Source organism: Ptychodera flava, assembly GCF_041260155.1.
Source record: "Ptychodera flava strain L36383 chromosome 3 unlocalized genomic scaffold, AS_Pfla_20210202 Scaffold_25__1_contigs__length_14229661_pilon, whole genome shotgun sequence".
Taxonomy (NCBI): Eukaryota; Metazoa; Hemichordata; class Enteropneusta; family Ptychoderidae; genus Ptychodera; species Ptychodera flava.
This window is the reverse complement of record NW_027248279.1, coordinates 12,733,718-12,749,764: the sequence shown is the minus strand read 5'-3', so window position 1 is coordinate 12,749,764 and position 16,047 is coordinate 12,733,718. Positions and strand designations below refer to the sequence as shown.

General features: G+C 38.6%; 1 protein-coding gene across 1 annotated transcript; it reads left to right on the top strand.

Annotated features, from left to right (window-relative positions):
- Nucleotides 1-3,002: 3,002 nt before the first annotated feature.
- Nucleotides 3,003-6,546, top strand: LOC139125437 (aegyptin-like). Its single transcript, XM_070691519.1, has 4 exons — nucleotides 3,003-3,009; nucleotides 3,747-3,884; nucleotides 5,371-5,502; nucleotides 6,368-6,546. The coding sequence occupies exons 1-4, from the start codon at nucleotides 3,003-3,005 to the stop codon at nucleotides 6,544-6,546; spliced, it is 456 nt and encodes a 151-aa protein (XP_070547620.1).
- The last annotated feature ends 9,501 nt before the right edge of the window (nucleotides 6,547-16,047 follow it).

Genomic DNA, 16,047 nt, shown 5'->3' with positions numbered 1-16,047 from the left:
CTGCCGCGGTTGCAACCAAAGATCTACTTGAACAGAAAAATATTATTCCTGCAGAACCTTATACTTTGTAATGGGCACCTTCGGAATAATAATAATATTCATCGAACACTTATACTTAGTAATATATACATACAACGTACAACGATGATCATTTGGATTGTAAGCGAAATGGGTGAACCAGTTACTGTTAATTTTTACCCTTGCATTGACATGGCACAGTTTACGAAGATAAGACTGCTAGAGTGCGGACTATATAATTCATGGCATAACATAACGAGGGCGAATAATGTACTAAAATATCAAGAAGGAAACGACCCAAAAAATAAGACAACAAAATCAATACGTCCGGGTAACTACAATATTGATACGTTAAACAAGGCAATCGGGTTGAAGCAAAAAATTAATTTTGAAAAACATCTACCGACAAACCACGTTTATCTAACTTTGGCTGAAGATGTTAAAGTTTATTTCAATGCTACAGGTAGCTTTGCCAACGTAGTTGGTTTTTCAGATAAACCTGAGGACAACCCAGTTATAAAAAGTACTATTAGTCCGAAGAAAGTGGATTTCTTAACAGTCACTAAATATATAGTTCATTCAGATGTAGTCGATGTTACTGGAAATTATGTTTCATTTGGTTCGGGTAAATACATACAGGGGAAAGTATCGAACTGTTTACAAATACTTCCCATCCGGGAATGAGAGAAATAAGTGAAAAGGTTACTTACGATTTTAAAGACGGAGCAATTTCTATGCCATTGAGAAAAGGGGGAGATTGGATGAATTCAATTCGTATCTGGATAACGGATCAGGATGGAAACATGATCGATTTCAATAACTGGCCAATTAGCTTTTGTATTGAATTACTGTAGTCGTTCCGAAGCGTTCCGAAGGGATCTACCGGTGTAACTTAAAACCATCCCACGACCAATCCTCCAGCAATATAGATCATCTCATATTTCTTTTGCTCAGGACTGGGTTGATAATAATCTGAGAATTGAACTGGACTTGACGTAGAGTTGCTTTGCACCGCTTCTGCTTCTTCCAGGATTTCTGCATCTGTATCTCTTAATTCTGCCGCAGCATGTGCATCCTTTGCTTGATTTTCTCTTTCCCAGTCAGCCTGTAGTAATCTTTTTTCTGACCAGACGTTGCGATCATGTTCAAATTTTTCTAATGCTTTATCATGTCTAATTTTCTCTTCAATAAGAGCCTCACCATTCCCAGAAAGCTTTTGCCCGATAATATTTCCTCCTGTGAATGCCGTTGCATTTAATACAGCACCGAGAACTGTCATTCCTATAGCTGAAGCCATGGTTGTGTATATTACAAGGTATTATTTTAATTTTCACTGTATATAGTATAATCATGTCTGATCCAAGTGGCTTCGGTCTAGGTACAATTCGTGTACAAAATCTTGAGCTTGAAGATTTAAGTGATGTTAAAGTTAACAATAATACTAAGATAGCAGGTAATCATAATAAAGATTATGTCCTTTGTTATAAAGACCGCGAGAAACAATTCGTGTTATCGCCAGCGACAGCACAGAAACATATACATGCTGTAGAATTTTCTGAACTTAAAGACGTCGATGAAACTGTAATTGACGCCACAAAGGCTTCAAATGATCCTACTCCTTTTGCTCTGACGTGGGATGTAGATAGTCAGAAATTCATGCCTTATAATGTACCACGTAACATCTTAGATATATTGGATAGTGAAATTGCAGGTGGAGTTACTGAACTGCCTGGGACTCCGAATGTGATTTATTTTGATAGCAATGTAAACAAATATAAATTGTCCGATTTTCGTCTTTATCTTAAGCCTAATAATCCATACATTACACTACTCGGTATACCGATTCATCTTAAAATTAGTCCTCTTAATACAATAATGTCCTCAGATAATACTCTAAGAAGGTGGATAAATAATGGTGAGAATTATTGTTCATATACAGCTAGCAGGGTTCCAGTAAGATTATTTTGGGACACCACTTTAAAGAAACTGGGTCTGAAAAGTGTTGGAGAGGAGACAGCTGAATTAAATTTACAGACAGCCAATCAACAGATGACTGATAGTATGAAAATAATTGAGCATGGTACAGTTGTTATCAAATGCATAAAATTAGGTACAGGAAACGAGTTTGATGATTTAGTTGGAAATATTGCTTTAAAAAACAGATTCAAGAACGAGTTGCACTATTTTCATAACTATTGATAAAGATCGAAAAGATTTAGATATTTTTACTCATACCATTCCTGTTCCGAAGGCGACAGGGGAAGAAAGTAGTTCCGACAACATTTCATTTGTTAAAAAAGATACAACTACTTACACTTTAGATATCAGTACCATTTATCTAAAACGTCTCATATTGTTTGAAGTAATGGTCTTCCGACATATTTTAAGTTCGGAGGAAAATTCTAAAATTTTATCTATAGGGTGAACAAGTTCGTACCGATAGGAACTAGAGTCGTTCAGAAACATATCGGAACGATTTTTCTGAAAACTGTAGAATGACAGACATTGAACATGACATGACAAGTTGCTAAGCAACTGAAGTCCGGTATTGCGAAAGCGTATTGAAAGTCCCTACTGGAAAGTTCTTGCCGAAAGACGTCTCTGAAAGAGGGTTTGGCAACATCCCTATGGTTCCGGTAGGGAATAGGTGAAAATCTCGCTCCGATAGGCGTAGGAAAAAACATAGTAAATTCACACAACCAGAAAACGAGTATATACTTACATCCAGAAGACAAAAATCAGCACTGGAACGGGCACTGGAACCCTTAAGGAGCTGTACAGAGCTGTAGCACAGTCGGAATCTATCTAACAAATGATCCGATCATTTTGTTCCGACAGATGTACTGATAGTGGATTACCCTGTGAGTCATAGCTACTGTATTGCGCAAGTCCAGGACCTGACTCAGCAGGGAATTTCCCCGCTTAGTTCAGGACAATGCACTGCTGCGCGTGAGTTCATATATAGGTCAGGGTCACTGAGCTACATGGATGGTGAGTAGTGTTCTGGGGAGGTGTGAGGAGATTTTGTAGCTTTTTTTAGGTAAGTGTCCCAGAAATAAGTTATCCTTACATACTCCTCTTCGCTTTATTTATTCTGAAAAAAAGTATAGCATTGTGCGCATAAAAAGTTTTGACAGTCACAAAATATCATAGGTCAGTAATGTAAAATTTTGAAGCCTTTACAAAAGGACATATTATAATTCAAACTCCGCCTGTTAGCCATTACTTTCGTACAGCCACTAAATCAAAACAGATAGCAAGAAAAAGGAGACAACAAAAACAATACAGGCAGGTTAAAAGCGAGCATAAAATGCAACAAAAACAACATTTTCTTCAATCCATAGCTGACAGAGCAAAGACCTGACATGATACGATTAGATCATTGTGGAAAATAATCTAAAGGAAACACATTCATCTTAAAAGTACTTTAAACTTCAGCCGTCATTACAATAGAGTGTCTTTCAAGATCTACAGACTACACATATCCCTTCTGCCAATTAATAAAACTTTGCTCTTATTTTCAAACACAAAAAAAATAAAAACACAAAAACACTCAATGCATTTTGGGTGAATATTTGTACAATTATTTATCACCAGTGGCCATTAACATCTCTTTTAAATCGACAAAATACCATTTTTAGTGAAAAACCATATCTTAACAGCCGCTTTGAAAAGAACAAAATCTTTTGACCTACTGAACTGATGCTCATCTTGTCAACTACCACCAGAATTGGAAAAGGAAAGCAAAGGCCACAAAAAATATGGCGAAGCAGAGTCAGAGACAAATACGGCTGATATAGAAGGAGGGCCTATATTTGATGCACACAAGGGCGGTAGAGAGGAGAATCTGGCTGAAGAAAACAGCGGTAAGAGTTTGAGAACAAGATACAGCTGGCATACACACTAAATACTTTTTTAATTATCCATGTAGATGGATGAAAAGCGGGTAGTACCGTTGAATGTTTTAATGTGTAAAATTATGTTTTGACCTTCCAATTGTTAGATTTGCTTGTAGCAAAAAAAATATTTTTTTCCCTCAAAATTCGTCTTCGCTTTATTTTTTCGAACATAATATTAAGTAATTTACGAAACAAAGGTAGGACACTGACTAAGTCGAATTGATAAGTTTGGTTAAGATCCGAATGGCTCTACAAAGGGACACTTTGTTTCTCAAATAGGAATTTGTGAGCCCTCTTACTTTTCAACAGTGACAAAATCATAAGAGAAACGAAAAGTGATACTATACAAAATAACCAGAGACATACGCTGAAAGCTAGCATCAAGTGCAACAAAAACTGTAACATCCTAAAACATTTCTGAAGAACCAAAATAATTTGTCACCAACTACTGTACAATAGTTGTCTACAGCTGATGTATTCCACAGTGCGTTCCCTCGTAAGTAAGACGAAGCAAAATCTGATCTATGTTCACGTGGTTATTCGAATATAAGCATGCCTTGCTGAGTGAGAATAACTAAATTCTCTGAGGTTGATGATATCGTTGACTTTAGAACGTTCATGTGTTGAGAAAGATTAACGAATATTCTTTTTTAAATCGTTCAGGTGTCAAAGGACACATAGGTCATAGGATTCATGGGACTCATCCCAGTAAACAATATAGATTTAATGAACACTAACTGCTAGTGAAATCATAATTTGTAAATATCTTGCCTAATAATTGGGTGTTGATTTAGACAGTAAAACAAACGTTATTATTTCTAATCCATACCTCGCATACCAAAGATCTGACATGAGTTGTGAAGAGTTTATTACTGAAAATAATCTTTAGGTAACAAATTCACCTTAAAAGTACTTGAAAATACGCCTAGTTTTCAATCGGGTTTGAAGCCACGACATACGGCATCAGGGCCTAGCGGAGAGGCCACAGAGAGAACCGCTCGGCTAAATCCCCACTCTCAAAAAAGAGTGGTTCACCAGCCAGCTAAGCTGTTATATTTTCTGGCTGAGACCGCTCCACACGTTGTAAAGTTCGTGAAGCACTCACTCACGCATGCCCACTTTCACACATCGCACATACAAACTTTATCGTGGCGAAGCAACAAATACGTCGCTTTAACCGTTCAGCCGTCGCTAAATACAACATCTTTCGCGATCTATAGATTAGACATATCCCATCTACCATTTAGTAAAACTTTGCCCTAATTTTCAACAAAAATTATATAAATAATAACACAAAAACACACACTTAATACACTTTGGTTAATATCTGTACAATTATTGATCACCCGTGGCAATTAACATCTCTTTTAAATCGACGAAATATCTCTTTTATTTAAAATACGTCTATTAACAGCCGCTTAACAAGAATATATACGTTTGATCTACTGAACAGATTTCTCATCTTGTCAAGCTTCACCTGAATTGGAAGAGGAAAACAAAGGCGAAGATAATCATAAGGAAGCAGAGTCAGAGACAAATACCGCTGATACCGAAGGAGGGCGTATATGTGATGCAGACAGGAGAGGTTGGAGATGAGAATATTGGTGTCGAAAATAGCGGTAAGAGTTTGAGGACGTGATAGAGCTTGCATGTTCACTGTTTACTATTTTAAATTGTCCATATTGATTAAAAGTGTGTACTTTTATGTACTTTTTCAAGTAGAACATTATGTTTTTGATCTCCGATTTGTTAGATTCGCTTTGTTGTAAAAACATTATTTCTTATTCTTGATATCCCTCTTCGCTTTATTTATTCTGAAAAAGTATAGCATTGTGCGCATACAAAGTTTTGACAGTCACAAAATTTCATAGGTCAGTAATGTAAAATGTTGATGCCTTTACAAAAGGACATATTATAATTCAAACTCCGCCTGTTAGCCATTACTTTCGTACAGCCACAAAATCAAAACAGATAGCAAGAAAAAGGAGACAACAAAAACAATACAGGCAGGTTAAAAGCGAGCATAAAATGCAACAAAAACAACATTTCTTCAATCCATAGCTGACAGAGCAAAGACCTGGCATGATACGATTAGATCATTGTGGAAAATAATCTATATGAAACACATTCACCTTAAAAGTACTTTAAACTCCAGCCGTCATTACAATAGAATGTATTTCAAGATATACAGACTACACATATCCGTTCTGCCAATTAATAAAACTTTGCTCTTATTTCAAACACAACAAAAAAAATAAAAAACACAAAAAACACACAGTGCATTTTGGGTAAATATTTGTACAATTATTTATCACCAGTGGCAATAAAAATCTCTTTGAAAATCGACGAAATACCATTTTTAGTGAAAAACCATACATTAACAGCCGCTTTATAAGAACAAAATTCTTTGACCTACTGAACTGATGGCTCATCTTGTCAACCACCACCAGAATTGGAAAAGGAAAGCAAAGGCCACAAAAAATATGGCGAAGCAGAATCAGAGACAAATACGGCTGATATTGAAGGAGGGCCTATATTTGATGCACACAAGGGCGGTAGAGAGGAGAATCTGGGTGAAGAAAACAACGGTAAGAGTTTGAGAACAAGATACAGCTGGCATACGCACTAAATACTTTTTTTAATTGTTCATGTAGATGGATGAAAAGCGGGTAGTACCGTTTAATGTTTTAATGTGTAAAATTATGTTTTGACCTTCCAATTGTTAGATTTGCTTTGAAGCAAAAAAAAAATATTTTTTTCTCAAACTTCGTCTTCGCTTTATTTTTTCGAACATAATATTAAGTAATTTACGAAATGTAACCGATTTTCTATTACCCGACTTTATGAAATAGAATTAGTTGCATAGAATAATTTATTTTGGGTCTGGGGTTTGGCGTTGGCATCTATAAAGTATAGTGTGAAGTAGACAATGTACATGAACAATATATACAACAAACGAATCAGATTTTGATGCGCATCTACATATAATTCACAATAAACCTTGCAAAAAAAAATACAAATAATCCCTCGAAAACATTCAATAATTAAGTTCATTCACAAAATTTCACGACATAGCTGGAAGTGTGGCAAATAATATATCCAACCATATAAATTAATTCAAATGCACTTTTCAATTACACGTGGTATGATTTAACTATGCACAAATATTTTGCAACAGTGTAAATTCAAATTTGATGCAATACCAAGAAATATACAGAATTCTATATTAAGAAGGAGTTTCTCAATATTCCGGTTACTTATTCAGCATACAATGAGTAACTAAATCCCAGAAACTGCATATATTCTCAATTGAAAGTCAAATCAATATAATGAACTTTTCAATTACACGTGGTTTGATTTCAATATGCACAAAATTGGCAACAGTAGAAATTCAAATTTGATGCAATACCAAGAAATATACAGAATTCTATATTAAGAAGGAGTTTCTCAATATTCCGGTTACTTATTCAGCATACAATGAGTAACTAAATCCCAGAAACTGCATATATTCTCAATTGAAGGTCAAATCAATATGATGAATTCAGGTGAATGTATTGCGTTATCAAATGTGGCAATTGAATATCTCGAAAAATACTGTATCACGTGAATTGAACACAAAAAAATATTACAGGCATAAAGAAAATATTCATAACTATAGGAAAATGTTCACGACGACATTAATACAGCACAGGAACAGTCCAAAGGCCGCCTCTTCATACAGGATACTATGATGATTCAGCAATAAACGGTAGACCATATTCACTTCTACAGTTACCATTGATAATTATCAACACTGACGTCTACCATTACCACGTCCACACTACCGCTCAAACAGCAATACTGACATCGGATAATACCAATAGTATTCACACTTTTACCATTACCACTTAATACACCATAGCCATACTCAAGTCCGTACACCATCACCATGAATACACAGCAATACTGAAGTCTGCAATTACCATTTACTGCTCGCCACTGCCACTCATATACAGCAATAACACTGTCTGTATTCACCATTCAAAGTGTAGGACATTAGAATACAAGGGTCGGCAAATTCATGGCAGTCAAGTTGCAACTCACAGTAAACTCAGTGGGCTCTACATACAGTTTTACATCATATTATTGATACCAGTGTTGCAGCACTTACTTCATAAAATACTGTTCTGTCGGGTCAATAACCACACACGAACATAATTCCACTTGGAGGTAGACGCATGCTGCCGTTGTAGGGCTTCACTCACACCCTGGTTTGGTCACAGTAGCTGCTTGAAGACACCTGTTGATACGTGTCCACTTGAACCCATGCCTTGGAAAGTTCCACTCATGACAAGACAATAGACCAGCTGGTTACACAGGACGCACACTAAACATGCTGCTATCTTCTTCAGGTCTGAGGCGCTTCTTCTCTTCATAGAATAGTCGACTCTCCTTTTATACTCGCACCACCCAATCACAGCTAATTAATCAAATACATCCGCCAATAATTAATTCATTTGAATACCAAGGAAACTTCAAAGTTCTCTCCAACCACTTGAAACCATTGACTGTTCAGTATACTTGACTTGATTCCAAACATATTTGTGATCCACTGATGTTCCAATAATGAAATAAGTCCAGAACATCCTCTTTTATTAGGGCCTATATTTGCCTCTTTAGTTTCTGCATAATTAGTTCAGTAATATACATATGGTAAAGGTCACCAAAAAGGTCATCCAGGGTTCGTAAGTCACTGACCGGTTAGAACGCCACCATCGGCCAGAGCATGGATAATTTCATCTTGTTACACTGTCCCCTGGTTGGAGGAAGGTCGTCCCGACCTATACAATTCTTCTCTATCCTCGGCAAGTCTTCTTCGCCATTCAAGTACTCGTTGAGTCTGTCCTATAATCAAGGCTTCTAATTCTGCAAATTTAGTTCTCAAATCTTCACCATTTTGACTCTGGTCCTTCTCACCACATATATGTGCATAAGTTAGTCTGTCTGGAGGTCTTCTTATCCTTGATGATCTCCTTGGTAATTGTATATCACTTTCTTGAACTTCACTTCCCAAGTCAGGTTGCCTGCTTTCCTGCATTTTCTCCACTGTATTACTGGATTCCTCTTCTGTCTCACTTCCTGTATGTAAATTATCCAATTTTGTGTTATCTGTTGAAATTTCCAATTCAGATCCGACTATTCTTGGTATAAACTCTGGTGCCTCTGCTGACATATTACTGATCAAATCTTTCTGAGAAGTGGCAGTCTGCTGACCATTCTCAATTACTTCTTGCACTGTATCTTGAGTTCTGCTTTTATGTGATTGCTCTTTAGTATCGACTTCTCTGCCTGCCACTGTTGACGGTGAAGTATCTTCTGTCTCTTTGATCAATATTCTATCATCCATATTTTGAACTTCCTGTCCACCTTTCTCAGAAACTCTTTTTGGCCTGAAAGTAGTTATCAATGGAACACCACATAATTCATCTTCCTCATCTGTTTCGTCATCTTGTCTTGGTTGTGCTGTTGTCTTCCTCTGGCTAGGTAACACCTGTTTCTTTTCCTCCTGATGCTGTTTTAAAGGTCGTTGTAGATAAGGTATTGGTAGTGAACACAGGGCACAAAAGATTCCGATGGAGAGTTCTCTCTTTTCCACTGGGTCCTTCTGACTTGACCACATATACCGGTACATCAGGATGAACTCTTCTGATTACTCTATATCGTTGTGACTCCCATCGGTCAGCAATTTTGTGCTTTCCTCGAATGTTCACATTCTTTACCAGAACAATATCTCCAGGTTCAAGAACTGCATCTCTGACATTCTTGTCATACACCTTCTTATTTCTATCTGCTCTTCCTCTGGCTGCTTCTGTTGCCAACCTGTAAGCTTCTTCTAGTCTGGTTTTCATGTCTGCTACATATTGGTCATAATGAACAGGAAACGAGTCTTCTGATTGTAGTCCCATGTAAACATCAATTGGCAATCTTGGATGTCGTCCATACATCAAGAAATAAGGGGCAAAGCCTGTACTATCATTGCGAGTGCAATTATAAGCATGAACCAAAGGTGCGACATACTTCTCCAGTTAGCCTTCTGTTCTTTGGACAGTGTACCCAACATATCAATTAATGTGCGATTGAACCGTTCACACTGGCCGTTGCCTTGGGGATGATATGGAGTTGTTCTACTCTTCTCAATTCCAGTAAAGTCACATAACTGCTTGATGACTTTGGATTCAAAATCTCGCCCCTGATCAGAATGTAGTTTCTTGGGAAACCCATAATGCATGAGAAAGTGTCTGTACAGATGTTCAGCTGTCGTCTTGGCCTTCTGATTGGCTGTAGGAATTGCAACAGCATATCATGTGAAATGGTCTGTGATCACCAAGATGTTACCAACACCACCTTTACCATCTTCAATTGTCAGATAATCCATACACACTAGTTCCATTGGTTGTGTAGTCTGTATGTTGACAAGTGGAGCTGTTACTTTCTGATTGGTTTGAAGTTTCCGTTTTGTACACCGTTCACATGTCTTTATTTTCTGTTCCACATCCTTTGACATAAATGGCCAGTAGAATCTGTTTCGAAGTAGTTCAAGGGTACGTTCCTGTCCCAAATGACCAACATCATCATGGACTCCTTCAAGTGCTGTTCCTCGAATTTGCTTGGTAAGACCAATTGATACTGCCATTTCCCATCATATCCCCTCCTTCTTCTGTACAAAACACCTTCACGAAAGCACAGTTTCTTCCACTCTCTCAAACCACTGATTACTGCAGCTGGTTCTTTAACTTTCTCAGCTCTTGTGGATACTTGGGGTTTGGTAGCACAGTGAGATCAACTAAGTTTTTTGATAGCATGAGCTTTCGAAGACTACAGTCTCCTTCATCAGATGCTGAGATGGAATGAGCAGGCGAAGCAAAAGTCACAATATATTAGGGGTCAAAACAAATGTGTGAAAGAAGCAACAAAAGGAGTGGGAGGTGTGAAAAACTGACAAAAGAGTGTCAAAATGAAAACTCTAAGCAAATGAACTGCTAAAAGCCAGTAAGATGGCAGTTATTTGTAATGTGACATGAAGCCATAGTCCCGGTTAAGTCCAGTATTAACACAGTCAAAATTGGTGATAATTTTAAGTTCTTCAATTTCTCTCTCGCGGCTATTTTTGAAATTGCTCTGCTTCAAAACTGCCACGCTGAAGTCTTGCATGTTATGTCCTGGTTGGTTGAAATGTTCGCTGACTGGTTTGTAAATGCTGCCACTATGTATGTCAATTTATGGTTGTTCATTCGTTTCCTCAATGGTTGTCCGGTTTGGCCTACATACACAGCTGTGGGGCATTTCTTACATGTTATGGCATAGATGATATTGGATGAGTCACAGTGAAGGATCCTTGTATTTTGTAGATTTTCCGTTGGGTCCGGTTATGGTTGTAGCTGTGTTGATATTGGGACATAGCTTACATCTTGATTTCTGACAGGGAAAAGTGCCAACTGGTTGGTTGCTGGTGGTGTACAGTTTGCTGCTAACGATGCGTTGTTTCAAGTTGGGGGGTTGTTTGTAAGCGATGATTGGTCTTTTCTGTTATGCATCTTCGTAGAGTGTTGTCTTCATCTATGATAGGTTGAAGGTCGTTAATTATTCTCTGCAGACACTTTAGTTGTGGGTTGTAGGTGACGACCAATGGGACTCTGCTGACATTTGTCTTCGGCCCATATTGCAATAGATCACCACGGTTGATATGGCTGGCCCGGGTTATCTGTTTCTCCACATGTAGGGCTTGTATTTTAGTTGTGTGAATGTTTGATGTAGTTCACTAAGTTGTTTGTCACGGTCTTCCTTTTCTGAACAAATTTTGTTGTATCGCAGGGCCTGGCTGTATACAATTGACCGGAAAGTGTGCTGTGGGTGAAAACTGGATGGTTGAAGATAACTGCGACTGTCTGTTGGTTTCCTGTACAAACTTGTTTCAAGGTGATCATCTCGAATTTTTACAGTGGTGTCCAGAAAGTTTATCGCATTGTCGGAATATTCCATGGTGAAGTTAATGGTGTTGTGGAATGAGTTGAAATCTTGGTAGAACTTCTTTAGAGCATCCAAACCATGGGTCCAAATCATGAAGATGTCATCTATGAAGCGGAGGTATACTCTAGGTTTGAGTGGGTAGCTGTTCAGGAAACGTTGTTCCAAATCTGCCATGAATATATTAGCAAACTGTGGTGCCATTCGTGTGCCCATGGCTGTCCCATTGGTTTGTAGGTAGAAAGCGTCATTGAACTCGAAGTAGTTGTGAGTTAAAACAAATTTGGCAAGTTGATAGGTGTACTCAGCAGTTTCCTCATTGGGTATGACATTTCTTATTGCTTCCAGTCCATCGGTATGTGGGATATTTGTGTACAAGGCTTCCACGTCTAGAGTGACCAGTAGTGTATTCTGAGGGAGGTTCTTTATTGGTTGGATTTTGCAGAGGAAGTCTGTGGTGTCTTGTATGTAGCTTGGAGTGCTAGTAGCAAATGGCTTGAGAATTGTGTCAACATATCCGGAAATTCCTTCAGTGATAGTACCAATGCCAGATATTATGGGGCGACCTGGATTGCCCTCTTTGTGTATTTTTGGCAGGAGGTAGAACGTTCCAGGGCGAGGATCTGGAGAGGTGACATTTTCAATGTGGTCCTTGATTTCAGCAGGAAGTGTTTTTGTCAGACTGGCGAGATCTTTCTTATACTTGGTGGTTGGGTCGCACTGTAGTTTAGTGTAGAATTGGGTTTTGTCAGTTGTTTGTTGGCTTCAAGGATGTAGTCAGATCGTTCATAACAACTGTAGCTCCACCCTTGTCTGCCTGTTTGATGATTATTTCAGGGTTGGTTCTGAGAGAAGTGATTGCTGCTCTCTCTGAAGGACTAAGGTTGATAAAAGTCTATAATGTTTATCGATAACTTCAGAGCGGACACGGTTGCGAAAGCAGTTGATGTACAGGTCGAGCTTGGGATTTCGGCCTTCTGGAGGTGTCCAAACAGAATCTTTACGTTTCAACAGAGGCTTAGCTTGGTTCATTGGTGTTTCGCTGGGTGAGGAATCCTCATTCGACTGGTTGTGGAAAAATTCTTTCAGGCGAAGACGTCTGAAGAAGTCTTCTAAGTCACCGCAGAGGTGTGTCTTGTCAAGAGGTTTAGTGGGACGAATTTTAACCACGAGAGAGAACAGATTCTTCATTGGCCGATAATGTGTAGTCAGACAGATTGACTATAGAGTTTGATGAAGGTTTGTCAGAGGCATAATTTCGTCCTGCTGACTTGATTAGAAGAGCAAATTTCTTGGCCTTGGCAGCTTTCAACTTCTTAAATTTATGATGATACATGTCATCAGCCGTACGGTTGACGACTTCTATGGTGTGTCCAGGTGTTGAAGGGAGATGGGTTAATTGTCTGTTCAGTTCTGTTAGTTGGTTGTTTATTTTGCTTTGTTTACTGTACAGCACTCGGATGACATGGTTGCGAAGTTTCTCTGATAGTTTCTGGCACATTTTTTCAGAAGCGGCTGTGTTATACGTGTGTTGAAGTGGGTTCTTAACCACGAGACCGTTGGGGATAATGTTATGTTTACGACATCTAGATAGAAATATTATGTTGGACTGAACCTGAGCTAGTTGCTTCTTCAGATTTACTGCATTCCACTTCATTCGGCTAAATATGGTGCTTGACATGTTGACAATAGTAGGTGTAGCCGTGTTGATCTTCAAACCTATGTATACTTGGGGTTTGGTAGCACAGTGAGATCAACTAAGTTTTTTGATAGCATGAGCTTTCGAAGACTACAGTCTCCTTCATCAGATGCTGAGATGGAATGAGCAGGCGAAGCAAAAGTCACAATATATTAGGGGTCAAAACAAATGTGTGAAAGAAGCAACAAAAGGAGTGGGAGGTGTGAAAAACTGACAAAAGAGTGTCAAAATGAAAACTCTCAGCAAATCTGAACTGCTAAAAGCCAGTAAGATGGCAGTTATTTGTAATGTGACATGAAGCCATAGTCCCGGTTAAGTCCAGTATTAACACAGTCAAAATTGGTGATAATTTTAAGTTCTTCAATTTCTCTCTCGCGGCTATTTTTGAAATTGCTCTGCTTCAAAACTGCCACGCTGAAGTCTTGCATGTTATGTCCTGGTTGGTTGAAATGTTCGCTGACTGGTTTGTAAATGCTGCCACTATGTATGTCAAATTTATGGTAGCATTTACAAACCAGTCAGCGAACATTTCAACCAACCAGGACATAACATGCAAGACTTCAGCGTGGCAGTTTTGAAGCAGAGCAATTTCAAAAATAGCCACTTTTTAGCCTTAAGTTTGAGACCTTTCTCTCCAGTCGATCCAACACCATTGCTAACCTTTCTTTGTGCTCCTCAAAGGTTTTGGAGAATATGATGATATCATCCAGGTACACCAAGCATACATTGTAAACCATATCTCCCAAACACTTCTCCATACATCGTTGGAATGTAGCAGGACTTCCAGTTAAGCCCATTGGCATGGTTGTACACTCCCAGAAACCCATTGGTGTCACAAATGCTGTTTTCTCGATATCTTCTTCTGCCATTTCTATCTGCCAGTACCCGGATTTCAAATCTAATGATGAAAACCACTTAGCGTTACTCAGGGCATCCAGACTCTCATCTATTCGTGGGAGAGCATAAGAGTCCCGAATTGTACGCAGATTAATCTTCCTGTAATCAATACATAATCTGGTACTTCCATCCTTCTTGGTTACCACCACTATTGGTGCTGCCCATGGACTGTGGGATTCACGAATAACACCACTTTCCTGCATACCTTTTAATACTTGACGTACTTCTTCATACATGGCAGGAGGAATTCGCCTAAAGCGCTCCTTGATTGGTTCGTTATTTGTAAGCCGGATTCTGTGTTTCTCTTCTGTACATCTGCCAAGATCATGTTCATGCAATGAGAAAGCAGCTTTCTTTTGAAGTAGCAATTCGTGCACTTGTCTCAGCTGTTCATCATCAATTGGAGATTCTGACATGTCAAACTCTACATTTTCAGCAACAGAAATCTGTCTTCTATCTTTGACTTTTTCTTCCATTTTATTCTCATTCCTAAGTTTGTCTTTTAGTGCAGCTTCGCAAGGATGTTCATCTGGTTGCCCTAACCAGGTTACAGATTGGACTTTGGCAATAATTTCACCTGGACAGATGATCACTGGTTTTGTTGATACATTTTGTAGGCAGACAGGTACTTTGGATTTCTCACGTTGACACTTGAGAATTGTCACCATAGGACTAGTTGCCACTTGACTTTGTGTCAGATTATTGCTTTCGACAGATACCACATATTGATCTCCAACTGGACCTCTCTTTGCACGTCCCCAGATGGTTGTTGCATGTCCCGGTTCTATTTGAAGTGGATGACGTAGTAAAGCTTTGACATGTCCAAGGTTACCTTTAGGACCAACAAATCTATCTCGATCATTCAACTTCTTGAAAACACCTTCACCAATTGCAGATATTCTCATACATCTTCCCCTTTTCTGGTTTCTGTCTTTGACCATTCCTCTGGGAAAAAGTTCCAACATGTTTGTCCCAACAAGGATTGGTACCTGAGTATTGTACTCATTACTGGGAACAACTAGTGCTGGAATGATATATTCACTGTCATCACCAAAAACCTCAGCAGAAAAGGACATTACTGTTTCCACAATCCAAATAAACGGTATCGGTAGATCATTTGCTCCTTTTATCATCAAGGTGTCCTCTGCATCTTGCATCGGAATTTGAGATAAGTGTTGGTCATAGAAGTCCTTGCTGATAGTGGTGACTTGTGATCCTGTATCTATGAGACATGAACTTTCAATACCATCAATGAATATCTTTGCTTCCAATGCACTGCCAATCAATCCAACTTTCTTTGGTTGTAACTGGAGTGATTTCCGGCCAACTCTACTGTCATAAATTGCACTCATGTTGATATGGGCTGATGAAGGTTTCTCATTCTCATCACCATCCTGGTGTTCCTTTCTCATATAATCAACTGCTGAACCTTTGTTTTTCCCTTGTCTTTTGCAATCTCTTGCAATGTGTCCTTCTTTTCCACACTTGTAACAGATGAGAGGTTCTTTTCCCTGTGGTCTTGATCTTGAC

Bases quoted from the DNA above. Each gene is read 5' to 3' on its own strand.
- LOC139125437 (XM_070691519.1), top strand. The intron at 3,885-5,370 runs GTAAGAGTTTGA...TCTACTGAACAG, and splicing joins TCTGGCTGAAGAAAACAGCG to ATTTCTCATCTTGTCAAGCT. The intron at 5,503-6,367 runs GTTGGAGATGAG...AACCACCACCAG, and splicing joins ATGTGATGCAGACAGGAGAG to AATTGGAAAAGGAAAGCAAA.